Source organism: Dendrobates tinctorius, unplaced genomic scaffold (assembly GCF_039654945.1).
Source record: "Dendrobates tinctorius isolate UK_male_01 unplaced genomic scaffold, ASM3965494v1 ptg000192l, whole genome shotgun sequence".
Lineage (NCBI taxonomy): Eukaryota > Metazoa > Chordata > Amphibia > Anura > Dendrobatidae > Dendrobates > Dendrobates tinctorius.
Window position 1 is genome coordinate 3,704,489 of NW_027361859.1, and position 26,837 is coordinate 3,731,325.

A 26,837-nucleotide genomic window follows, 5' to 3' on the forward strand; every position below is an offset into this window, starting at 1 on the left:
TAAACAAACATTGGAACAAAATCTTGGATAAATCGAGGAAATATCCGTTCATCTAGGTAGATTTCCACAAAGTCACCGAGAAGAAATTGAAATCAAATGCAAAATCTTTCCTCAGAGAATTTGTAGCTATTAAGGTTCTGTCTATAGGTGTGTCTAGAATAGTGATGGGCAGTCTGGCTCTTTTTGGTGATCCAGCTCTCACGGCTCCGCTCACCAAAAAGAGCCGGCTCTTTTTCGACTCCTTTTGGATCCTAAATGGATCCCTATTGTATATGTGTTATGGCGTCCTAAACTCTGCCCACTTACCGCATAAACCCCGCCCACTCACTAGGAACCAATTTGATTGCTTAGGACGGAGTTTTGCTCCGGTGGGCGGAGTTACATCTGCCGAACATCGGGATTTTAGGCCCAGTGAGAGCCATTCAAGGATTTTAGTGGCTCTCACTGGGGTGCCGGCTCCCATCATTCACCGCGGGGAGCCGGCTCTTTGTGTCGGATCGTTCGCGACCGACACATCACTAGTCTAGAAGCAGTGAGTGCCAATTCAGCTGTCCAATCTAGGTCAGGGGTGAGTTGAGCTGTCAGTATGTTGAGTGACAGTTCAGCCTTCCAGTCTGGGCAGGGATGTGCCGGGGCTTCCTCCATGTGTCTGATTTTCTAGTGATTTCCTGGCTATTTAGTTGTCTTTCTGCCTCCAATTAGTGTCAATTGTAGCTTTTCTCAAATGGTGTGTGTGTGTGTACACTGTTCTCTTGTATTTGATTTTTGCTGCCTGACCTTGGACCTTACCATCGACACCTTTGCCTTGTCTCTTTGTTTATGACAAGCCCTCTTGGTATCTGACCCCAGACCTCTTGACTACCCAGCCTCACTGCTTGACCGTGAGGAGTGACTAGCGTCACAGTGAAGTGCAGGAGCATGCCTAGCACATTATAGCATAATCATGTGACAGTATAGCAAATATATTGTGTGTACAAGTATAATTTTTCAAGCACAGCTTTATATTTTCTGTTCCCTATTTTTTATTGAAATCCTGCTTAATATCGGATCATTTGACTTACAAAATTCTCATAAATCATGGAACAACAAATCAAATCTCAGAACTCCATATAACTGTGAAGTCAACCATACCCTTTAATGTTACTGCAAGCAATAAGGATCCACGAGTTTTCAAGAATAAAATAAATACATATTTATTGAAACAAGATTAAAATACCATTTTGTAACAGAGGAAATCACTATGCAGGCAAAAACACATATTAAGGGGACCAAAATGGATCATTATTCAACATGAAGCCATAATAACCTATTGACAGGCAAAAGAAAAAGTGACTTGTGCTAAACTTATAATATTTATTAATAGACCACACCAGTCAGTGTTAATTAATAAGAGCCCAAGACTGGGTTTTCAATTCATTCAATCTGGCTAGTCCTATCATAAGACTAATAAAGTGCTTGCTAGTGCATAATCCATTTTAAGAATGCCCAAAATAGATAATGATCAAGACTTACCTTATATGCCCGTGTATAAGCCGACCCGTGTATAAGCCGACCCCACTAATTTTGCTACAAAAAACTGGGAAAACTTACTGACTCGAGTACTAGCCTAGGGTGGAAAATGCAGCAGCTACTGGTAAATTTCAAAAATAAAAATAGATACCAATAAAAGTAAAATTAATTGAGACATCAGTAGGTTAAATGTTTTTGAATATCCATATTGAATCAGGAGCTCCATATAATGCTTCATACAGTTCATGATGGGCCCCATAAGATGCCCCATACAAAATACACCCTATATAACACTGCACAAAGGTTTATAATGCCCCCATAAGATGTTCCATAGAATAATATGCCCCGTATAATGCTCCATAAAGGTTATGGCCCCATAAAATGCTCCATAGATTATGCCCCCATAAGATGCTCCATAGATGCCGCATATGCTGCTCCATAGAATATGCCCCCATATGCTGCTCCATAGTATATGCTCCCATATGCTGCCCCATAGAATATGCCCCCATATGCTGCTCCATAGATTATGCTCCCATATGCTGCCCCATAGAATATGCCCCCATATGCTGCTCCATAAACTATGCCCCCATATGCTGCTCCATAGACTATGCCCCCATATGCTGCTCCATAGATTATGCCCCTATATGCTGCTCCATAGAATATGCCCCCATATGCTGCTCCATAGAATATGACCCCATATGCTGCTTCATAGAAGGTGCCCCTATATGCTGCCTCGATAAGATGCTCCATATATTATGCCCCCATATGCTGCTGCTGCAAAAAAAAATGCCATACTCACCTCACCTGCTCAGGACCCGGCACCTGAGATATTCACCCTGTCCGGGCTCCATCGCTGCTCACCGGTCACCGCTGTCTGCCACGTCATCTGTCAGTGACTGTTCTGCCAGCAGAGGGCGCGGCGCTCTCTATCAACGCCACCGCGCCCCCTGCTGGCTAAACATCACTGACACAGGATGCAGCAGACAGCGGTGAGCAGCGTGGGAACAGGGACAGGTGAATATCGCTATACTTACCTCCTCTGGCGCGGTCTCTGCAGCCCGGCTTCTCCATGGTCTCCCTTCCTGTCTTCAGCGGTCACATATCCACATATGTGCATATTCATGAGTTTAATGAGCGGTACCACGTGACCGCTGAAGGCAGGAAGGGAGACCTGGAGAAGCGGGGGGCTGCAGAGACCGCGCCGGAGGGTCAGTATGATCTGATACCCCCGCTCCCCCTCCCTCGCCAACCCCCAGGTATATGACTCGTGTATAAGATGAGAGGGGGACTTTCAGCCCCAAAAAATGGGCTGAAAATCTCGTCTTATACACGAGTATATACGGTACATTAGCGTTTGTGTACAGATCCCCCTGGCCTGCCACCTTAATGCTCGTTTCACCGCTTCTTCTTCAGGAGGCGTGATTTGCTCTGTTACATAATTGTATTTTAATCTTGTTTCAATAAATATGTATTTATTTTATACTTGAAAACTCGTGGATCCTTTTTGCTTGCAGTAGCATTAAAGGGTATGGTTGTCTTACTATCGGATCAGCAGATAGACAGTAGTTAAAGAGTACCGTATATACTCGAATATAAGCAGAGATTTATCAGCCCATTTTTTGGGGCTGAAAGTCCCCCTCTCGGCTTATATTCGAGTCATATACACAGGGGGTCAGAGGGGGAGGGGGGGTGTCAGGTCATACTTACCGGTCCTGGCACGGTCTCTGCAGCCCCCAGCTTCTCCGCGCTCTCCCTTCCTTCCTTCAGCGGTCACATGGTACCGCTCATTACACCTCATGAATATGCGCATATTCATGAGGTGTAATGAGCGGTACCACATGACCGCTGAAGGCAGGAAGGGAGATCGCAGAGAAGCTGGGGGCTGCAGAGACCATGCCAGGACCGGTAAGTATAGCGATACTCACCTCTCCGGGTCCATCGCTGCTTGCTGCTGTCTGGCACGTCATCTGTCAGTGACTTTCAGACAGCAGAGGGCGCGGTAACGTGGTTAGTGCGCGCCGCGCCCCCTGCAGTCAGAACGTTACTGGCAGATGACGTGCCAGACAGCAGCAAGCAGCCATGGACGCAGGACAGGTGAGTATCTAAGGTGCCAGCAGTATCACCGGCACCTGACACCCAGCGACGGAGAGGTGAGTATGTCATTTTTTTTATTTTTAAATGCAGCAGTGGCAGCACATGGGGGCATAATGTATGGAGCATCTTAAGGGGGCATAATGTATGGAGCATCTTATGGGGGCAGCATATAGGGGTATAATCTATGGAGCATCTTATGGGGGCAGCATATAGGGGTATAATCTATGGAGCATTTTCCACCCTAGGCTTATACTCGAGTCAATAAGTTTTCCCAGTTTTTTGTGGCAAATTTAGAGGGGTTGGCTTATACTCTGGTCGGCTTATACTCGAGTATATACGGTAATTGGTACTTATTCTGACCTGTCATGTTTCAGCCTTGATGCGTTTCACCAGTACTGCTCATCAGGAGGCAAGAGAGATTGATGCAGCATGGTTTCCCCTATGGTTCTCTATGATGGAATTGGTTTCTAGTGAACAAATCTTTACAATACATTGCTATTTTGGTTCTTATTTGATCCATTGTTAAGATCTTGTACCCAGTTGCTTTTCTGTGTGTATAATAAATATCTATAGTAGGGCTCACCAGGGAAATAAGGGACAGCCGCCGAGGTAGGCAGCAAATTAGGAAAGGACACAAAATAGGGGTAGTCCAGGATTATATATATTTTTATTGTTTTGTGTGTCTTACACAAATCTCAGACTCTGACTCCTCAATTTCCCTGACTTTTGACTCCAACTCCACAGCACTGCCTCACTACTGAGCATGTACATAGATCAGGAATAGAACAGACATTTATAGGATATTTATAACTTTCCCAAATTCTTCTGAAAAAATTTACATCACATCCTGCATTGTACTATTGTACCCAATTTATGACATATTTTAGGAGTCGTAGTCGATCCATTTTATACCGACTCCAACGCCACCAAAATGGACACCAACTCCACCACTCCAACTCCACCACTCCAACTCCACAGCCCTGGGGGTTGTTAGTCCCTTTTTAATAACATTTAAGAAAAGTTACTTTTTAATTTGGGGTCTTCTTATTACCACAAGTTATAAAGTCATGCTTCAATTCTCAATATGAAGGTGACTTGTCCCCTCTTACGAGATGGCTTTATGGATTTTGATGCCATTTTACCATTTCAGCTATGACAGCTAGCATTAGAAGAGAAATGAAAAATTGACATAGCACAACCTTTTGGCTTAATAACATAATCTGTTAGTCCTTGCATTGACGTCAGCTAGTAACTGATTTTTAATACAATTTATATAAAAGGGAAGCAGTTATTAAAAAAATACTGTATATATTTTTTTCTTGGCAGATGACTGTTCATCAGAGGGACATCTGATATTTACTGATTTTGAAGCAGATGATTATGGTATTACACCATATATATATGAAGAGCATGAAATTATTCCAGATCTCCTGCCAGCCATTCACATAAAAAATCTACCATATATTCCTTATCAAGAGGTCCTATCTTTTGATTCATTACAGGCTGTTAAAAAAAATAAAAATTACAAAAGGGATGCTGAACATGAAAAAGCTCATACAGGGGACAAACCATTTTCATGTACAGAATGTGGGAAATGTTTTACCAAGAAAACATATCTTACTGTACATAAGAGAATTCACACAGGGGAGAAGCCATTTTCATGTGAAGAATGTGGGAAATGTTTTACAAATAAAACAAACCTTACTATACATCAGAGAATTCACACAGGGGAAAAGTCATTTTCATGTCATGAATGTGGGAAATGTTTTACTTGCAATGGAGATCTTGCTAAACATAAAAGAACTCACACAGGGGAGAAGCCATTTTCATGTTCAGAATGTAAAAAATGTTTTACAACTAAAACAAACCTTACTATACATCTGAGAATTCACACAGGGGAGAAGCCATTTTCATGTCATGAATGTGGGAAATGTTTTACTTGCAATGGAGATCTTGTTAAACATAAAAGAACTCACACAGGGGAGAAGCCATATTCATGTCCAGAATGTGGGAAATGTTTTACAAAGAAAGGAAATCTTACTGTACATCAGAATACTCACACAGGGGAGAAGCCATTTTCATGTCCCGAATGTGGGAAATGTTTTATTTGCAAAGGAAACCTTGCTAAACATCAGAAAACTCATACAGGAGAAAGACCATTTTCATGTTCAGAATGTGGGAAATGTTTTATGAAGAAAAAATATCTAATTGTACATCAGAGAAGTCACACAGGAGAGAAACTATTTTCATGTCCAGAATGTGAGAGATGTTTTACATACAAAACAAATCTTGTTGCACATCAGAAAATTCACACAGGAGAGAAACCATTTTCCTGTTCGGAATGTGGGAAATGTTTTAACAAGAAAGCTAATTTTTTTTCACATCAGAGAAGTCACACAGGGGAGAAGCCATTCTCATGTCCAGAATGTGGGAAATGTTTTACTTGCAAAGGAGATCTTATTAAACATAAAAGAACTCACACAGGGGAGAAGCCATTTCCATGTTCAGAATGTGGGAAATGCTTTACCATAAAAGCAAGTCTTACTGCACATCAGAGAAGTCACACTGGAGAAAAGCCATTTTCATGTCAGGATTGTGGGAAATGTTTTACTTGCAAAAGAGATCTTGTTAAACACAAAAGAACTCACACAGGGGAGAAGCCATTTCCATGTGCAGAATGTGGGAAATATTTTACTTACAAAACAAGTCTTGTTGCACATCTGAGAATTCACACTGGGGAAAAGCCATTTTCATGTTACGAATGTGGGAAATGTTTTACTCAAAAAGGTGATCTTATTAAACATGAAAGAACTCACACAGGGGAGAAGCCATTTTCATGTTCAGAATGTGGAAAATCTTTTACGACAAAATCAAGTCTTACGGTACATCTGAGAACTCACTTAGGGGAGAAGCTATTTTAATGTTCAGAATACGGAAATCGTTCCTGTAAATCCACTGTTGTTATGAATCAGAGGATACATAGAGAGGAGAAGCCATTTTCACAATGATAATAGGAAAATGTTTAACAAAGAAATTACATTATGTTAACTATCATAGAAATTACACAGGGATGTAGCCATTTCTTGTTTTATAAAATTATTTAATTGATGAAATGCACAAGAAAAGTTACAGTAAAATTGAAGTCACAAGTCTGAAAAGGGAAGCAATTTAGAACACTAAATGATAATGATTAGGAAAATGTACGGTATGTAATGACCAATAAACATCAGTGAGTGTAATGCATATAACAATCCTAAATATTTCACCATTTATATAGAATACTTTGCTGTTATGTGAACACTACAGCGGCATCTTAAAGAGGTTGACCGGCCCTTGTCTGGTATACATGATCGGAACAGTTGCTGAGGCAAACGTCAGACAACAAGCATCTAATAATTATGGTGTCTTACTAATTAGACGACACCAACTGGGGACTGGATGGTCCCCTCTTCAACTGTCCTAATCAAGTACAACAGCATCTACCCACACCTGATACCAGACCACATGGTAGAAATAGGTATCAGATCACCTCTTTAAAACTTGTAACCTACGATTAATAAACATTTACCTTTAATACTAATATCCATCTGTTTGCATTTTTATTTTTATTGTTTATATGTTAAGATAGTGCCTTAGGACCTGCATAATTGAGAGAGAGCTGGTATGCAGTTTGTATAGAAATAATGAAGCAAGATTTATATTACGGATCTCGGATTTGTTAAAGTGATCCTGTCAGCAGGGTTGTGCTCAGTAAAGTACAGACATTGACAGGTTGGCGCCGTTATACAACATAATACACTGCGGGGCGGGATCTGGCGCCTGCGAAATACGCAGGCGCGATAGCCTGATGTCAGTTCCCGGGCAGTGTGCACTGCGCATGCCCGGGAACTGTTGCCGGCGGGCGCCTGTGCTGTACCATGTAACGACAACAGCAAGGCAGGAGGAATCGGTGCAGGGCGGGCATGGTTGACGGCAGGGAGGCGGGCATGGTTGACAGCGGGGAGGCAACTGCTACAGGGGGAGGCACCATACCTATGGGACGTATTACAGGTATGGGGACGTATTTATAAAAGTTTAATATTTCCACGTTCCTGGGGATCAGAAACAGAAGAGCCACCTTCACAGAATGCAGCTTTAGTGCTGCTGAAGGTGGCTCTTTTACTTAAAAACGCCCAGGGGGGGTGACAGGTTCCCTTTAATCTTTGTTTTCAGTTAATGAGAGTCTCGGACTTTGGGGCGGCCTGTGGGGGGGGGTCTTTTTGTGGTACTATGCTTGCATATTCATCCTGAGGGCTTATGACAGGTCACTGATCCTTCAGTGACCTGCCCCCTATTTTACACACTGCTTATCATATGTGCTGTAGTATGATATGATCTATAATATGCTTATTTTAATTTGGTTTTGTCATATCATTTTGTTGTGAAAAAAATATTGTAATCAAAATGGCGCTGGTTGCCATGCCTGCGCAGTAGCTTCATTTGGAACACAATAAATGCTACTGTGCAGGCACCATTTTGCTAGAGAAAAAAAATTGGCTCCATCAAGATGGCGCTGACCTTGCCTGGGCAGTAGCATCATTCAGATCACCGATAGATGCTAGTGCGCCGGTGCCATTTTGATGGAGCCAAATTTTTTTTCTCTAGCAAAATGGCGCTGGTGGTAGAGCCTGTGCAATTGGATCTATCGCGTTCCAAATTATGCTACTGTACAGGTGTGGCCGCTTTCGCTATTTTGATTAAAGGAACCTGTCACTGGGTTAGGCAGATATGAGATGCGGCCACCGCCTTTCAGGGCTTGTGTACAGCATTCTATAGTGATGTATATGTGCCCCCAACCCGACCTGGAAGAACTGAAAAATAACTTTTATTATACTCACCTGCGGGGCAGTCTGGCTCGGTGGGTGTCGCTCTTCTTTGTGCGGTGCCTCCCATCTTCTTGTGATGCTGTTCTCCTTCTTGGTTCGTGTGGATGACGTGTCACGGCATCATCCACACAGTCTGCTCGGCATCACGCTCCTGCGCAGGCATACTTCCCTGCCCTGTTGAGGGTAGAACAAAGTCCTGCAGTGCGCATGTGCTGGGCCTCTCTGACCTCTCCCGACGCCTGCTCACTGCAGTACTTTGCTCTGCTCACAACAAGGCAGACTAGTTTGCCTGCGCAGGAGCGTGATGCCGAGCAGACTGGATGATGCAAGGATGCCTCATCCATTATAGAATGCTGTATATCAGCCCTGAAAGGCAGTGGCTGTAACTTGTATCGGCCAAACCTGGTAACAGGCTCCCTTTAAGATAATTTTTTTCCCAACAAAATTATGACAAAAGCAAATGAAAATATGCATATTATAGATTGTATCATGCTACAGCACAGGTGTCTGTGTGATGAATGTATTTTTTCAAACCATGTGATAAGCAGTATATATAAAAGGAGGCAGGTCACTGTGACTGTCATAAGCCATCAGGATGAACATGTAAGCAGAACACCACATAAAGACCCCCACAGGCCGCCCCGGAGCATGAGAATCTCATTAACTGAAAACTACAAACAAAGATAAAACAACAACCACAAGACGAATGTCATCAACCCAGGTATCATTTGAATCAACATAACGGCTCCAACATTACAGTATCTGTAGTTTACTGAGTTCAGTCCTGCTGACAGGTTCATTTTAAGACACTTTAACATTTGGAAATTATTCTTTTTTTAGGGGACCAGTATAATTACCCAGCATTGCATGGGACTATAAAGTTTTCAGAGGTACTTTCCCCAGCTTTAGTGTGTTATCTGGCTACATCACGGAATAGAGGCTGCAGAGCTTAGTAAAACTTAGTTTTATTTTTTAATTTCTCTTCTCCATTTCATACATATACATATAGTGGGGAAATGAAGTGCCGTATTTGATGCTTGCAAGTTTTCCCAATTACATAGAATGGAGAGAGAGGTCTGTAATGTTTATTGTAAGTACACTTCAACTATGAAAGACAGAATCTAAAAATAAAAAACATGAAATCACATTGTATGATTTTTAAATAAATTGCATTTGAATGCATGACAAAAGTATGTGATCCCCTACCAACCAGCAAGAATTCTGTGTCTCACAGACCTGTTGTCTTTTCTTTAAGAAGTCGTCCTACCCTGCACTCATTACCTGCATTAAGTGCACTTGATTGGACTCGTTAATTGTATAAAAGACACCTGTCCACACACTCAATCACACTCCAATCTCTCCACCATGTCCAAGACCAAAGAGCTGTCTAAGGACACAAGGGACAAAATTGTAGACCTGCACAAGGTTGGGATGGGCTACAGGACAATAGGTTAGCAGTTTGGCGAGAAGGCAACAACTTTTGGCACAATTATTAGAAAATGGAAGAAACACAAGATGACTGTCAATCTTCCTCAGTCTGGGGCTTCATGAAAGATCTCGCCTCGTGAGGTAAAGATGATTCTGAGAAAAGTTAGGAATCGGCACAGATTTACAAAGGAGGACCTGGTCAATAACATGAAGAGAGCTGGGATGACAGTCTCAAACATTACCGTTAGTAATACACTACGACGTCATGCATTAAAATCCCGCAAGGCACGCAAGGTCCCACTCTTCACGCCAGCACATGTCCAGACCCGTTTGAAATTCACCAATGACCATCGGGATGATCCAGGAGAGGCCTGAGAGAAGGTCATGTGGTCAGATAAGACCAAAATGGAACTTTTTGTGTCATCCCCTCTTACTGTGTTTGTCATGTCACTTCATTGTTACAGTTTTGCTCGTAAAAATATACATTTTCATTAGGCATGTATATCAAAGTATCTGAAGAAACAGACACACACATAAATATATACAGCTGTGTGAAAAAGTTTTTGCCCCTTTCCCAATATCCTATTCTTTCGCATGTGTCGTCGCCACATAATGTGGGACGTTCTAAGACGTTTTGCCTATTCCAAATTTGTAAATTTCAAATACGTGCACGGAAGAGCTGCTGTAATACATTAAGAAACAAAACAGATCTCTCCTAATTCCATACCTTAGTCAGGGGTTTTATAGCTTATAAGTATTCATGTATTGTGACAATATAATTGGCTCATCTTATCTTTAACTATGTGCTGGCATTAGCATACTTTGGGTGCGGAAAGTATTCAGACCCCTTTAAATTTTTCACTCTTTGTTTCATTGCAGCCTTTTTGGAAAATTCAAAAAAGTTCATTTTTTCTCATTAATGTACACTCTGCACCCCATCTTGACTGAAAAAAACCCAGAAATGTAGAATTTTTGCAAATTTATTAAAAAGAAAAACTGAAATATCACATGGTCATAAGTATTCAGACCCCTTGCTCAGACAGTCATATTTAAGTCACATGCTGTCCATTTCCTTGTGATCCTCCTTGAGATGGTTCTACTCCTTCATTGGAGTCCAGCTGTGTTAAATTAAACTGATAGGACTTGATTTGTAAAGGCACACACCTGTCTATATAAGACCTCACAGCTCACAGTGCATGTCAGGTCAAATGAGAATCATGAGGTCAAACTGGCCAAGGAGCTCAGAGACAGAATTATGGCAGGGCACAGATCTGGCCAAGGTTACAAAAGAATTTCTGCAGTACTCAAGGTCCCTAAAACCACAGTGGCCTCCATAATCCTTAAATTGAAGAAGTTTGGGACCACCAGAAGACTTCCTAGACCTGGCCGTCCAGCCAAACTGAGCAATCGTGGGAGAAGAGCCTTTGTGAGAGAGGTAAAAAAGAACCCCAAAATCATTGTAGCTGAGAAACACAGATGCAGTAGGGAGATGGGAGAAAGTTCAAAAAAGTCAATTATCACTCCAGCCCTCCACCAGTCAGGCCTTTATGGCAGAGTGGCCCGACAGAAACCTCTTCTCAGTGCAAGACATATGAAAGCCCGCATAGAGTTTGCTAAAAAACACATGAAGGACTCCCAGACTATGAGAAATAAGATTCTCTGGTCTGATGAGAAGATAGAACTTTTTGGTGATAAATCTAAGGGGTATGTATGGAGAAAACCAGACACTGCCCAGAACCTGCCCAATACAATCCCAACAGTGAATCGTGGTGGCAGCATCATGCTATGGGGGGTGCTGTTTAGCTGCAGGGACAGGATGACTGGTTGCAATTGACGGAAACATGAATGCGGCCAAGTACAGAGATATTCTGGGTGAAAATCTTTTCCAGAGTGCTCTGGACCTCAGACTTGGCCGAAGGTTCACCTTCCAACAAGACAATGACCCTAAGCACACAGCTAAAATAACAAAGGAGTGGCTTCAGAACAACTCTGTGACCATTCTTGACTGGCCCAGCCAGAGCCCTAACCTAAACCGAATTGAGCATCCCTGGAGTGACCTAAAAATGGCTATCCACCAACGTTCACCATCCAACCTGACGGAACTGGAGAGGGTCTGCAAGGAAGAATGGCAGAAGATCCCCAAACCCGGGTGTGAAAAACTTGTTGCATCATTCCCAAGAAGACTCATGGCTGTACTAGCTCAAAAGGGTGCTTCAACTCAATACTGAGCAAAGAGTCTGAATACTTATGACCATATGATATTTCAGTTTTGCTTTTTTAATACATTTGCAAAAATTTCTACATTTGTTTTTTTTCCATCAAGATGGTGTGCAGTGTACATTAATGGGAAAAAAGTGAACTTTTTTAAATTTACCAAATGGCTCCAATGAAACAAAGAGTGAAAAATTTAAAGGGGTCTGAATACTTTCTGAACCCACTGTTCATACTTCTAATTGGCTAATTTAACACTTAACATTCAACCTGTGGTCTAGGGGTCGTACTAGCCTCTTAAGTTTTGTTTCTCTCACTTTCATATGTTTTTTCTAAGTCCTTACACAAAAGCATTCCTGAGCCCACTTATCTGATCATGAACTCTTATCTTGGAAGGAAAGAAATACATTTAGAAAGAAAAAAAAAATGAAGTCAGGATAGATAAAATATAAATCATGCTCTCACAATTCCCTTCTCTTGTGGCAGTGGGTGGCTGTTCCAGCCGTAGTGCCCATCAACAGACTCCCCTGGATATGTTCTCCTCCCCTAATAGAAGAAGCCAGTGTTCCTAGACCACTTCACTGGATTCTCCGGATCAGTCTGCCTGTGACACCATCGGATGTACACACACAAGCCACAACAAACAAGGAAACTGTGTTTGCCACACTCATGTGTTGGTCAAAGTTGGCATCCAACAGTTGGTCATAGATATAATTTATCCAGTCCACATTTCTATTCGTCATAACATTGGGGAATAGCGATTCGAATATTGCTGCTACTCGATCTCTGGCTTTGAACTCATCTGGTACTGATCTTGGGAGTCCAATAGCGTCAATGTACATATAACGGTCGAAAATGGTAGGAGTACTGGTGCCTCCGGTTGTCCGTTGCATATTTGTGGAGCTTGTCTGTATTTGGAGTCACAATCTGGAGTGGTATCAGGAATTTAACAATAACACATGTACCCTCCCATCCCACTGGCAGTCCTGGATAAGTCACCATTTCCACATATCCACCACAAGTCAGCCCTAGCTACCGTTTGATTCAGGAGGGCATGTCCTCGTATCAAGTCAGTGGTGGTGGAACTGCAGTAAGCGAAGTACTTTAGGTCAATGGTACCTGTTAAACTCTAGAAACGAGACATTTTCAGGATGCGTGTTAACTCCTTTGGCCTTTTCATTTTAAGGGTTTATGAGAAGGGTACCAGGAAAGAGTCTTTGCAAGTATTAGGTTGCGAGGTCTCAGTCTTATTTAGAACAGGTTGGTCACTGATATCCTTTAGATAAGTATTCTAATCGGGCAGTGTACATCAGGATATTTATGTCCATCACATACAGTGGGGAAAGAAGTATTTAGTCAGCCACCAATTGTGCAAGTTCTCCCACTTAAAAAGATGAGCGAGGCCTGTAAGTGACATGTTGCCAAATCAGACAGGGTGATTTTCTGGATTTGTTTTCTCATGTTGACTCATAGTTGTGGTCTATGATGTCAATTACAGGCTTCTCTCATCTTTTTAAGTGTGAGAACTTGCACAATTTGCGAAAAGGAGATAAATACAGCGAGCCAAGTTTGAAGTACATAAAAAATCTTTTTCTTTATTTCAAACGTAGATTAAAAATATTTATCCATAGCAGCATATTGTAGATATAGGCAGAGATAGGAAAAATTACTGCTGTAAAGCGCACGGCACAATTGGTGGCTGACTAAACACTTTTTTCCCCACTGTATTGTCCTGTGTCCGTAACAGAGGGGTTCTCTATTGTCAAGTTTAAGGGAAGACTGTTGTCAAGTAGAAGACAAGACCTGAGACGTGCCTGTGACAAATTAAATTGTAAATTTCAAATACGTGCACAGAAGTGCAACTCTAAGGGCAGAGACACACTGGCGAAATTTCGTCCGAGAATCGGATCTTAAAACTTACCCTGGCCGGCACCTCTCCTGACCTGAGCATGACAGCGTGATGGATTACTGTACAGCTGTCAAGTTCAGGTCAGGAGAGGTGCCGGCCAGGGCAAGTTTTACGATTCGATTTTCGGACGAAAAATTTGCCAGTGTGTCTCTGCCCTAAGGCTTCTTTTCCACTTACCGGGTTATTTTCGGGCCATATTGCCGTGATATTTGCGGTCTCCAACAAAAATGGGCCGCAAAAATCCTTCTCGGATGTACCGCTTGAAGAGGACGTCAGTCACCCATGTGGCTTGCAGGCTCCATCTATTTTGGCCAAAATAACCAATACCTCATTTAATGTACTCATTGTATGCATTAATTTTTTGCACTTATATCATTTTTTGCAGGATGCAGCCGGGCCTCTTTTTGTTGCCTTGGTCTATTGGGGCGTCTGTCACTGTGTGTTGCATACTATAGTGCTGGAGCAGCCTGCCTGATAATACTATGGGTGTCACTAATAGGTTGAAAGCCAGACACTTTGCATCACACTTACATGTGTGACTGACGTCCTATGCAAGCCTTATCTATGTGCATTTTTTCTACTAGGCAGCCAACCCCTCCATGGTTTGTTAGGTGTGGGGTGGTTGTTTTTATCAGTAGTTTGCACCTGTGCTGCCCCTTGCCTTTATTAGTGGAGGCCTGCTGCATCCTGCTATATGTGCATTTGTCATCAAACAGGGTTTTGGGAAGGCCATATCTTGTGGTGTGAGTTTTTATGAATTTTTTCTATGTTAAGACTTACACATACACATGAGCAGAGACATGACATAATGATTGGATAAAAAACAAACTGAGCTCAGAGAGTGATTCCTAAATTAGCTTACATTAGTGTTGTGAAAGTTTTATTGTCCCAATATCCATGTCAGATCAGAAATCAGAGACTTGATTCCCTCACTGTCTCTGGAGCAGATTTCTCAGATTTTGTAGTTATTCATTAATCCTTGTGACTGATTTAGTCCTGTGTGGAGGAAATCACGGACTGTAATCGTGTGGTGATGAGACCTCCTTCTAGCACTCAGATTCTGTCCTGTTTCTCCAACATTGAGACCTCCAGTAGGACAAGTAGTGCACAGAATTAAGTGCACCCTATTGGAAGAGGATCATGGGGATGTCTCGGGAATCTTATACTCCTGATGGGCTGATCCTACTGATCTGTATCCTGTCTGTGGTCATTACATGAGTGCAGGTTCACATTGGAAGGATAAGTTTCTCTTGGGGGATCAGAGGGCACTGATCACGATATTCCTTATATTTGGAGGCAGTCTGTAGTAAGGGAGGGTCTCTGAATATTATTTTTAGCCGGTCATCTTTGTGTAGGCAATGGGAAAGTTTTTTCTTCACACTTCAAGTGCACATCATACACACAGCTCTGCAACATACGCTCCGTAAACGTCTTACACACGTGGCTCCGCTCTGTGCACGTGCTAAGCACATTGCGCTCGGCTCTGCTCCGTACACACAGCTCTGCTCTGTACTCATCTTACTCCGCTTTGTACATGGTAAATATACCCGGTTCCACTCCACACACATCATACACACATGGCTCCGCTCTGTACACGTCGTACACACATGGCTCCGCTCCATACACCTCGTGCACATGGCTCTGCTCCATACACCTTGTACACATGGCTCCGCTCCGTATACATGGCTCTGCTCTGTACACACGCTGCTCCGCTCCATACACCTCATGCACACATGGCTCTGCTCTGTACACACTCTGCTCCACTCCGTACACCTCATGCACATACGGTTCCGCTCCGTATACATGGCTCTGCTCTGTACACACGCTGCTCACTCCGTACACCTCATGCACACACTCCGCTCCGTACACATGGCTCTGCTCCGTACGCCTTGTACACATGCAGCTCTGCTCCGTACACCTCGTACACACGGCTGCACTCTGTACACCTCGTACACACACCGCTTTGCTCCGTGCACCCCGTACACATGTATCTGCTCCATACACTTCGTACACACACGGCTCCGTACCGTACACCTTGTACACACGCAGCTCCGCTCCGTACACCTTGTACACACGCGGCTCCACTCCGTACACCTTGTACACACGCGCTCTGCTCCGTCCACCTCGTACACACGTGGCTCCGCTCCGTACACCTCATACACACATACAGTTGTGGCCAAAAGTATTGGCACCCCTGCAATTCTGTCAGATAATATTCAGTTTCTTCCTGAAAATGATTGCAAACACAAATTATTTGGTATTATTATCTTCATTTAATTTGTCTTAAATCAAAAAACACAAAAAGAATTGTCCTAAAGCCAAATTGGATATAATTCCAAACCAAACATAAAAAAGAGGGTGGACAAAAGTATTGGCACTGTTCGAAAAATCATGTGATGCTTCTCTAATTTGTGTAATTAACAGCACCTAACAGGTGTTGGCAATAACTAAATCACACTTGCAGCCAGTTGACATGGATTAAAGTTGACTCAACCTCTGTCCTGTGTCCTTGTGTGTACCACATTGAGCATGGAGAAAAGAAAGAAGACCAAAGAACTGTCTGAGGACTTGAGAAACCAACTTGTGAGGAAGCATGAGAAATCTCAAGGCTACAAGTCCATCTCCAAAGACCTGAATGTTCCTGTGTCTACCGTGCACAGTGTCATCAAGAAGTTTAAAGCCCATGGCACTGTGGCTAACCTCCCTAGATGTGGACGGAAAAGAAAAATTGACAAGAGATTTCAACCCAAGATTGTGCTGATGTTGGATAAAGAACCTCGACTAACATCCAAACAAGTTCAAGCTGCCCTGCAGTCCAAGGGTACAACAGTGTCAACCCGTACTATCCGTCGGCGTCTGAATGAAAAGGGACTGTATGGTAGGAGACCCAGGAAGACCCCACTTCTTACCCCGAGACATAAAAAAGCCAGGCTGGAGTTTGCCAAAACTTACCTGAAAAAGCCTAAAACGTTTTGGAAGAAGGTTCTCTGGTCAGATGAGACAAAAGTAGAGCTTTTTGGGCAAAGGCATCAACATAGAGTTTACAGGAGAAAAAAAGAAGCATTCAAAGAAAAGAACACGGTCCCTACAGTCAAACATGGCGGAGGTTCGATGATGTTTTGGGGTTGCTTTGCTGCCTCTAGCACTGGACTGCTTGACCGTGTGCATGGCATAATGAAGTCTGAAGACTACTGTCGGGATCCCTCAGATTACTCTTTCACCTGAAGGACCGATGTTCTTAGGTGTGAGGCACCATATGTCTCTAATCGATTGCTCCGTCGAGAAGAATGACACAGACATAAGCTGTATGATACGACTCGGGATGCCTGCTGAGCGCCTCTGGCTTATCAGTTAGGCTTCCATCTTTTATAGCAAAGAATTTAAACATTTACAGACATGCGCAGTATAAAAAATGATTTCACAACTTGTTTTCTACAAAGAAAGTTATGTAGGCTAAAAAGCAGGAGTATTTGACCTTGGTTCACAAGGGAGATGTCTGAGACATCTCCTCGAAGAAAAGATAAATTTTAAACAAGAAAATGCAACATAGACAGAACTCAATTTAACTCCTTCAGTTCCTATCATTCCCCCCTTTGACATCTTTATTCTTCACAATCTGGAACACTGGGTCCTGCAACGACAGCTGATAGTGCCCTATTCACCAGGTACTATCCCAGGCCGACGGGTTGCCCGAGGGAGACAGGTATCTTCTTTTACCCTCTCCATCCCCTGGTTACTAAGGCCACGTCTGTCATCCCAAGAGTACGCTCCTTCATGCCAGAAATGAGATGTCAGCATCGGGATTTCCACAGGTGGGAGTTCCTTTCTCATATCCAGATGACTCGTTGCAAGGTATATTACCTGAAATATTAAAACAAGTTTCATTATTGCCCTGGGGAAATAAATTGGAATACTCCCAGGACGTGTTATGCAACCTTCTTTCTAGCAGTATTGGTTTGAAGGCATCAGTAGAGTGGGAAGTTACATTAAAACTAACTTGTAGGCCATACATTGGAATTTGCCCCAGGTAGGTTAATCGAGTTCTATTCCTGGGTACCCAAGCCCCCCCTTTATATGCCAGATATTGAAGGTATGTATTACGTCCTGAAAGATTACCCTGCCACCAAGGGTATCCTACCCATCCCACAATAGGTATTCCAACAGTTGTGTTCCATAACTTCACATTATTTGTGGCATTATTAGCAAGTGTATCAGAACAACTGGTCCAGGCAAATAATTCCTCGGGTGGCACAGGAATAACAAGGAACGGAATACTAGTGGCTGATACTGGTGAATGTGTGCAGATCCAGCAATCTGCTGGAGATTGTGTGTCTTTTGACCAATCATTCAGTATTTTTTCATGATGTTGTATAAACTTATTATTCAAGGACATTGGAGAATTTAGACTATCCCACGCAGCTACCATTATTACAGATAATGTAACAAAACTAAACCAAAACATTATGCACTCTTATGCTTTGTTAACTCCTGTGGCTAGTTTGCAATGTGATGCGTGGATCCAGGTTGGTCGTCCTTCCAACTTAACAGAAGTAGGCGTTGTTAGGAGTACTTGATAAGGTCCTTGATATCGGGGTTCAAGGGTCTTTCTGGAGTGTTTCTTGACATATACGTAATCACCAGGTTGTAGACAGTGAGTTCCTTCCACACTATCTGGATCTGGAATGGAAGAGAAAACTAGAGAATGCATTTGAGTTAAATGCTTTTGCAACTGGATTACGTAACTTGTCAAATTATCCACATTGAGTGTTAAGACCTGTGGGTAGTACAACCCTGTGTTTGGTGGTCTTCCAAACAGTATCTCGAAGGGTGACAGTTTAGCTTTCCCCGTGGGTGTGTACCTTACTGAGAATAATGCTAATGGGAGACACTCTGGCCATGGTTTATGGGTCTGTTCCATGGTTTTCTGTATTTTCAATTTTAGTGTCCCGTTCATTCTTTCTACCTTCCCTGAACTCTGTGGGTGGTAGGGTGTATGAAATGCTTGTTCTACACCTATCATTTGCATTACATTTTGCATTACCTCAGCAGTAAAGTGTGTACCTCTGTCTGATTCAATTGTTTCAGGGACACCGAATCGTGGTACTAGTTCCATCACCAGTTTCTTTGCAGTGGCTCGAGCTGTAGCCGCTTTCACCGGGTAGGCCTCTGGCCATCCAGAGAAGAGATCTACACATACTAGGATATTTGCATACACTCCTACCTTGGTAGCTGTATGTCGTCAATCTGCCGTCTCTGAAACGGGTAGAGAGGCCTAGGTGTCGCTTTCTTAGGGACTTTTACTGTTTTACTTGGGTTGTGCTGTGCACAGATGAGGCATGATTGTACAAGTTTCGCGGCTGCGCAACTGAAGCCAGGAGCGATCCAGAAGGCATCTACCATGGCACACATGTGACTTTTTGAGGTGTGATTGGGGCCATGTACTGCTTGTGCCATGATTGGGAACAGGTACTTTGGTGGGCACATTTTATCCTTATTCTCCCATACTCCATTTGAGTTCAGCTCAGCTCCCAGTCTCCCCCGGTGTACCTTCTCTGTTTGGGCAGCCTTTTGCTGGAGGGATTTCAGGACATCTAGACCCAATGTGGCTGGAATACGCTGACTCCCCGCCACCGTCCACTGCTCTCTCTAGGCCGCCTTGTGCTATTTTAGCAGCCTCGTTCGCCCTTCTATTGCCCTCTACCTCCACGGAGTCACCTTTGTGTGTGCTTTTACCTTGACAATGCCAACCTGGACTGGTAACATCAATGCCTCCATCAATTGTTTCACCAGCTCTGCATTTTTAATGGGCTTCGAATCTGTGAAAATATTAGCGACTTTACCTGCAGCGGCTCTACACGCCTCAGTGAGTGCCTTCAACTCTGCCTCCTGCGCCATGTGAGGAGAGAGTGGTTCCGCTCGGATTACCTCATGTGAGGATACTACTGCATATCCAGTGTAGAATCGTCCATCCTGGTGGTATCTGGGGCCATCTACAAAAAAGAAACTCAAAGTCTGCATTAGGAACAGGTTTTTCATGAATGTGTGCAAACCCAACTGTCTCCTGACTCATCAGTTCTATGCAGACATGTTCATGCGTCATGTCAAAGTATCCTTCCTCACTTGCTAATACGGTCACCAATTCCCCCTTTTCTGAATCCACAGGCAGGAGGGTGGCTGGATTCAGAACGTTACAACTTGTGAGGAGTGACATACTCAGGAATTAGTAGAGCACACTCAAGTTGGAGCTATCTGGCCATAGACAGATGTTTTGGTTGAACTTGTAGGAGTATGGCATGGATGTCATGTGGGGAATAGATTGTCAAAAGAAACGTCAGTGTCATCTCACATGCCTTCCCTATTACGTCTCCACTTTTTTCCTTGTGCTCCAGCATACATGACAGGTCGTTTTATTGTCCTTGTTTGCTCAATTTCTTTAGCTACCTTAAGGAGGTCTTTCGGATCTACATGTCTCCATTCAGGTCTGGCTGTCTGTACTGCGTCTCGTAAGTCTTTGTTCATACCGTCAATGAATGCATTCACCAGTATTCTAACATCAAGTGGGTTTATGCAAATGTACCCCATGTCTGCCCATTTCAGCTGTAACCGTCCAAGGTATATCTCTACCCTCTTTCCTTTTTGCTGTGTCACATTAGTCAGGAGTACAGACTGCTCTGATTGTTCCACTGCAGCCCATTGTCTTAGTGACTCACAGTACGTCTCCCCAGATCGTGCAGATTTATCATCCATGCCCCAAGCCTGATCCTTTGTCACATGTGTGTCTTAATTATATGTCCTAGTGCGTCACCTGCCTTTAAACTCACCAACCTCTCTAGGTCTGCCCAGGTACACTTATATGTCTGCTGTACTTCCTTTATGTGTCTGTAAAACGGGAATGGTTGGTCTTCAGGGGCAGGCAGCTGCTTCAGCAAAGCTAGCTGGTCAGAGGGGCTCCAGGGATAATACACCTGTATCTTTCTTATTCTAGTCACACTTCTAGGTCCTGATGGGGTTGGTCGTCTGATGTCTACTGTCAGCTTACTCCTCAAGGGCCAATGTCCCCACTACCCACTATCCACACTATCATGTCAGCTTCTTATGATCTTGTCTGGATAGGATTTAGTGCAATTCGCTTAGGTCAGTAGCACAGGTCACACAAGTAGCTATTCAGTCTGGGTTTGTCTGAGTCTGACCACAGTGTTTACAAGTCCATCTGTTTTGTCTGGGTCTCTGGTTACACTTTGTCAATCAAACATTCATAATACACCTTCCATACTGCTGCACATTCTCAAGCATCATTTATTCACTTGCTATTTTCTTCCCTTGTCTGTGCCTTTTTGTACATCCAAACATTCACACTCTGGTATTTTTGCCTTTTTCAATCTTTGTCCCACTTTTTTTTACTGCTTCCTTCCTTCTCTGTCTTTTGTAATTTGACACAATTTGCTATACAAATCAATCACACAACTAGAAGCAGGTTCAAACACATTAATGACCAAGCAATCACTTACAATGACCAAACAATCACTTACAATTCCCTTCTAAATTAGGCACCATATCTTACTTTTAACTTCCAATCTTCAATTAAGTACTGTTGCTTTAAAATGCACAAATCTTTCAGCGCGTACCTTACGGATAGAATTACAGAGAATTTTGAGCACAGCTCACACTCAACAGAGATAAGAGCGAAGGGAGAAGAAAAACTGCGCAGCGCCATCCTTCACCCCTCCCGTCAGAATGCAGCGTCGTCCTTCACAGAATTCTGTAGTTCTTTAGACTTATCAAAATCAATTTCTACAAAGAAACTCAAAATCACGGGATTTCACTGTAAGGGCAGATAACTGTATAATGAGATTAACTGAGTCTTGCCCTTTTTCTGGCCAAATGCATTCAGGAAACTTTACAATGTAATGCCACATATAACACGAACTATATCATTACTCAATTCATTCAGTCTCAGATGTAGATTTGAAATATCTATAACGCATCTGTCCGGGATTCCACCACGACTAGAAAGGTCACAAATCTCTTGACACAAAAATGATGTGTGATGATTCATTCATACGTGCTCATTCACTGATTTTTTTTTTTTTATATACTCAATTACTCATCTCTCATCTTATTCAGAGGTTCTCATAGACATATATACAAGGATTCACACAGCCTGCCTATCTTGCACTTTGGATTTGATTAATACTTTTTCCAGGTTCTTTGCTGCACTACTTCCATATCTATCCTCAATTATATCACATAACCGGTCTCCTTCTTCGGGTGTCTTTCCCTGATTGTTCCCCATTTTATCTTTTATTCTTATCCTGTTTTTCTTGTTTCTTTCCTGTTGGTCCCCTGCCTTAGGTGGTGTATTGGGTAAGCTCAAGACTAGGCTCTACTATACCTCGTTACCTTCTTCCTAAGGTGCCAACAGGTTAAACGGGGTGTCTGTTCCTCCTTGTACTACGTGTCTCGTGTACTTATATGCTAGGTAGCATCCGAACAGTAACACTCCCACAACACACAGGATTGTAAATAAAGTGTCCATCTACTGGGGTTCTTCAATCATATCCTGTCACAGGCTCATTTCGTGGTCCTGTGCTCATTCGGTCACACTCTTATCTGTCACAAGGTTTATTCGTAAAGGGTGTTGATTTAAGCTTAGGCGGTGACCTCCCCGAAAGGACGCTGTCACATGACCCAGTTAGGCAATATCACCACTAGAGTTGAGCGATACCGTCCGATACTTCAAAGTATCGTATCGGATGGTATCGGCCGATCTTTAAAAAAAGTATCGGTATCGCCGATTCCGATACCGGAAGTCCCATTCAAGTCTATGGGACTTCCGGTATCGGAATAAGAAAAACCCTTTCCTGCCCTTGTACAGCCTCTCTGGGGTCTGTACGGGCCTTTCGGGGGGCTGTGCCGGCCTGCCAGGGGGTCTGTGCAGGCTCCGGTGGTCTGTGCCGGCCTGCCGGTGGTCTGTGCAGGCTCCGGGGGGCTGTGCCGGCCTGCCGGGGGGCTGTGCCGGCCTGCCGGGGGGCTGTGCAGGCTCCGGGGGGCTGTGCCGGCCTGCCGGGGGGCTGTGCCGGCCTGCCGGTGGTCTGTGCAGGCTCCGGGGGTCTGTGCAGGCATCGTCCGATGGGACTACAAGTCCCATCGGGCGATGCCTGCTACCATGACAGTGATTGACACATTAGCCAATGATGGGACAGTAGTAGTCCCATCATCCGGCTAATGTGTTAAATGTAAAAAAAAAAAAAAAAAAAAAAAAATTACATGCTACATACATACAACATGCATACTACATACATGCTACATTCATACTACATACTACATACATGCTACATTCATACTACATATATACTACATGCATGCTACATACATACTGCATGCTACATACATACCACATATATACTACATACATACTACATGCATGCTACATGCATGCTACATGCTACATACATAACACATATATACTACATGCATGCTACATACATACTACATGCTACATACTACATATATACTACATGCATGCTACATACTACATGCTACATACATACTACATATATACTACATGCATGCTACATACATACTGCATGCTACATGCATGCTACATACATACATACTACATGCTACATACATACTACATATATACTACATACATACTACATACATACTACATGCATGCTACATGCATGCTACATACATACCACATACATAACACATATATACTACATGCATGCTACATACATACTACATGCTACATACATACCATATACATACTACATGCATGCTACATACATACTACATGCATGCTACATACATACTACATGCTACATACATACTACATATATACTACATGCATGCTACATACATACTACATGCTACATACATACTACATATATACTACATGCATGCTACATACTACATGCTACATACATACTACATATATACTACATGCATGCTACATACATACTACATGCATGCTACATACATACTACATGCTACATACATACCACATACATACTACATATATACTACATGCATGCTACATACATACTGCATGCTACATGCATGCTACATACATACTACATACATACTACATGCTACATACATACCACATATATACTACATACATACAATACATTCATACAATACATACATAGACATACAGTACATATAACATAGAGTAACATACTTACCAATACTTGTCACATTGTTCCCCGAAGCCATTGTCTTTTCCGGAATAAATATTAACATAACAAACCACAAAAATACTCACCCACGATCCGAAGCAGTCCACGAGTGTGTCCCACGACGATCTTGGGTAGAGAACTGCAGCATCAGCTGTTGCTGCCGTTCTCTACGGGCTGCAGGAATCCAATGACGGAAGGTAGGTATCCTTCCGCACTGTATTCCTCCGCCACTTAAAAAAAAAAAAAGTCCCTAGTCTCACTTTATGCCATTGCTGTGTGGGAAATTCTTTTTTTTTTTTAAGTGGCGGAGGAATACAGTGCGGAAGGATACCTACCTTCCGTCATTGGATTCCTGCAGCCCGTAGAGAACGGCAGCATCATCTGATGCTGCAGTTCTCTACCCAAGATCGTCGTGGGACACACTCGTGGACTGCTTCGGATCGTGGGTGAGTATTTTTGTGGTTTGTTATGTTAATATTTATTCCGGAAAAGACAATGGCTTCGGGGAACAATGTGACAAGTATTGGTAAGTATGTTACTCTATGTTATATGTACTGTATGTCTATGTATGTATTGTATGAATGTATTGTATGTATGTAGTATATATGTGGTATGTATGTAGCATGTAGCATGTATGTAGTATGTATGTAGCATGCATGTAGCATGCAGTATGTATGTAGCATGCATGTAGTATATATGTAGTATGTATGTAGCATGCATGTAGTATATATGTAGTATGTATGTAGTATGTATGTAGCATGCATGTAGTATATATGTAGTATGTATGTAGCATGTAGTATGTATGTAGTATGTATGTAGCATGTATGTAGCATGTATGTAGTATGTATGTAGCATGTATGTAGCATGTATGTAGCATGTATGTAGTATGTATGTAGCATGTATGTAGTATGTATGTAGCATGTAGTATGTATGTAGCATGTAGTATGTATGTAGCATGTATGTAGTATGTATGTAGCATGCATGTAGTATGTATGTAGCATGCATGTAGTATGTATGTAGCATGCATGTAGTATGTATGTAGTATGTATGTAGCATGCAGTATGTATGTAGCATGTATGTAGTATGTATGTAGTATATATGTAGTATGTATGTAGCATGTAGTATGTATGTAGCATGTAGTATGTATGTAGCATGCATGTAGTATGTATGTAGCATGTATGTAGTATGTATGTAGTATATATGTAGTATGTATGTAGCATGTAGTATGTATGTAGCATGCATGTAGTATGTATGTAGTATTTTTTTTTTTTTTTTTTTTTTAACATTTAACACATTAGCCGGATGATGGGACTACTACTGTCCCATCATTGGCTAATGTGTCAATCACTGTCATGGTAGCAGGCATCGCCCGATGGGACTTGTAGTCCCATCGGACGATGCTTGCACAGACCCCCGGACATCAGCACAGCCCCCCGGCAGGCCGGCACAGCCCCCCGGCAGGCCGGTACAGACCACCGGCAGGCCGGCACAGCCCCCCGGCAGGCCGGTACAGACCCCCACAGGGTGCACAGACCACCGGCAGGCCGGCACAGCCCCCCGGCAGGCCGGTACAGACCCCCACAGGGTGCACAGACCACCGGCAGGCCGGCACAGCCCCCCGGCAGGCCGGTACAGACCCCGGGCAGTCCACACAGCCCCCCGGCAGGCCGGCACAGCCCCCCGGCAGGCCGGCAGAGACCCCCGGCAGGCCCGAAATGACGGCGCATCATGATGCGCACACACCGCGCATCATGATGACGTCAGTCTGTCAATCAACTTTGAGATTCCGATGCCGAATTCCGATATTGAAAAAATATCGGAAGTCGGTATCGGAATTCCGATACAGCAAGTATCGGCCGATACCCGATACTTGCGGTATCGGAATGCTCAACACTAATCACCACTCTTTGAACGAATACCTACTGTGCAGCTTATTTGTCTACTTTCCACAGTCCTTCAAATCAAAGTAGCCATTCAACAACCTCCTCTATTCCTAATGCGGAACCGTCTATTGTGAAAAACTTGTCCGTCCGGGCTGCGCAGTATGAACTGTTCACCCAGCCTTATATTCCGTAATGTCAGACCTCTCAACGTGTCACTCAATGGGACATGTGTATTCAATGCTAACAATACCCACCACTGTTCTCCCTTCTTGAAGTGGTGAAACTTTTTTATGTTTGTGTCTGGGGTTGTCCCTGCAAATGTCCAATCACCATACCCGTTATGATTTGTATCAGTTCTTCTCCTAAAAATAGCAGTACACAGGCAGAATCTGCAATAGCCTCTCATTCGGACAGGAATTACATATGCGTGTCACACCCGATTTCCTCAGAGTTCTTATATGGACCTGATTTTACGGCCCCCTCCTCTACTAGATTCCCCTTGATACGGACCTTAGTTATAATGATAGATTATGAAGAGCAGAGAAGAGAAGAATTGATCTCTTACCTGGCCAGGTGTTTAGGTCTGCTGTTCACAATTTCATCAGTAACTGGAGTGGTCTGTAGATCGGGTAGTCTTGGAGAGGTGCCTATATCAGGTCCCTGTTTCGGGCGCCAGGAAACTGTCGGGATCCCTCAGATTACTCTTTCACCTGAAGGACCGATGTTCTTAGGTGTGAGGCACAATATGTCT

General features: G+C 43.1%; 1 protein-coding gene across 1 annotated transcript in view; it reads left to right on the top strand.

Moving 5' to 3' along the window:
* Window positions 1–26,837, top strand: part of LOC141055944 (uncharacterized) — a 183,907-nt gene that overhangs the window by 126,008 nt on the left and 31,062 nt on the right. Inside the window, 1 exon segment of the mRNA XM_073552642.1 lies at window positions 4,930–6,390. Within this exon segment, the coding sequence (XP_073408743.1) occupies window positions 4,930–6,390 (1,461 nt within the window).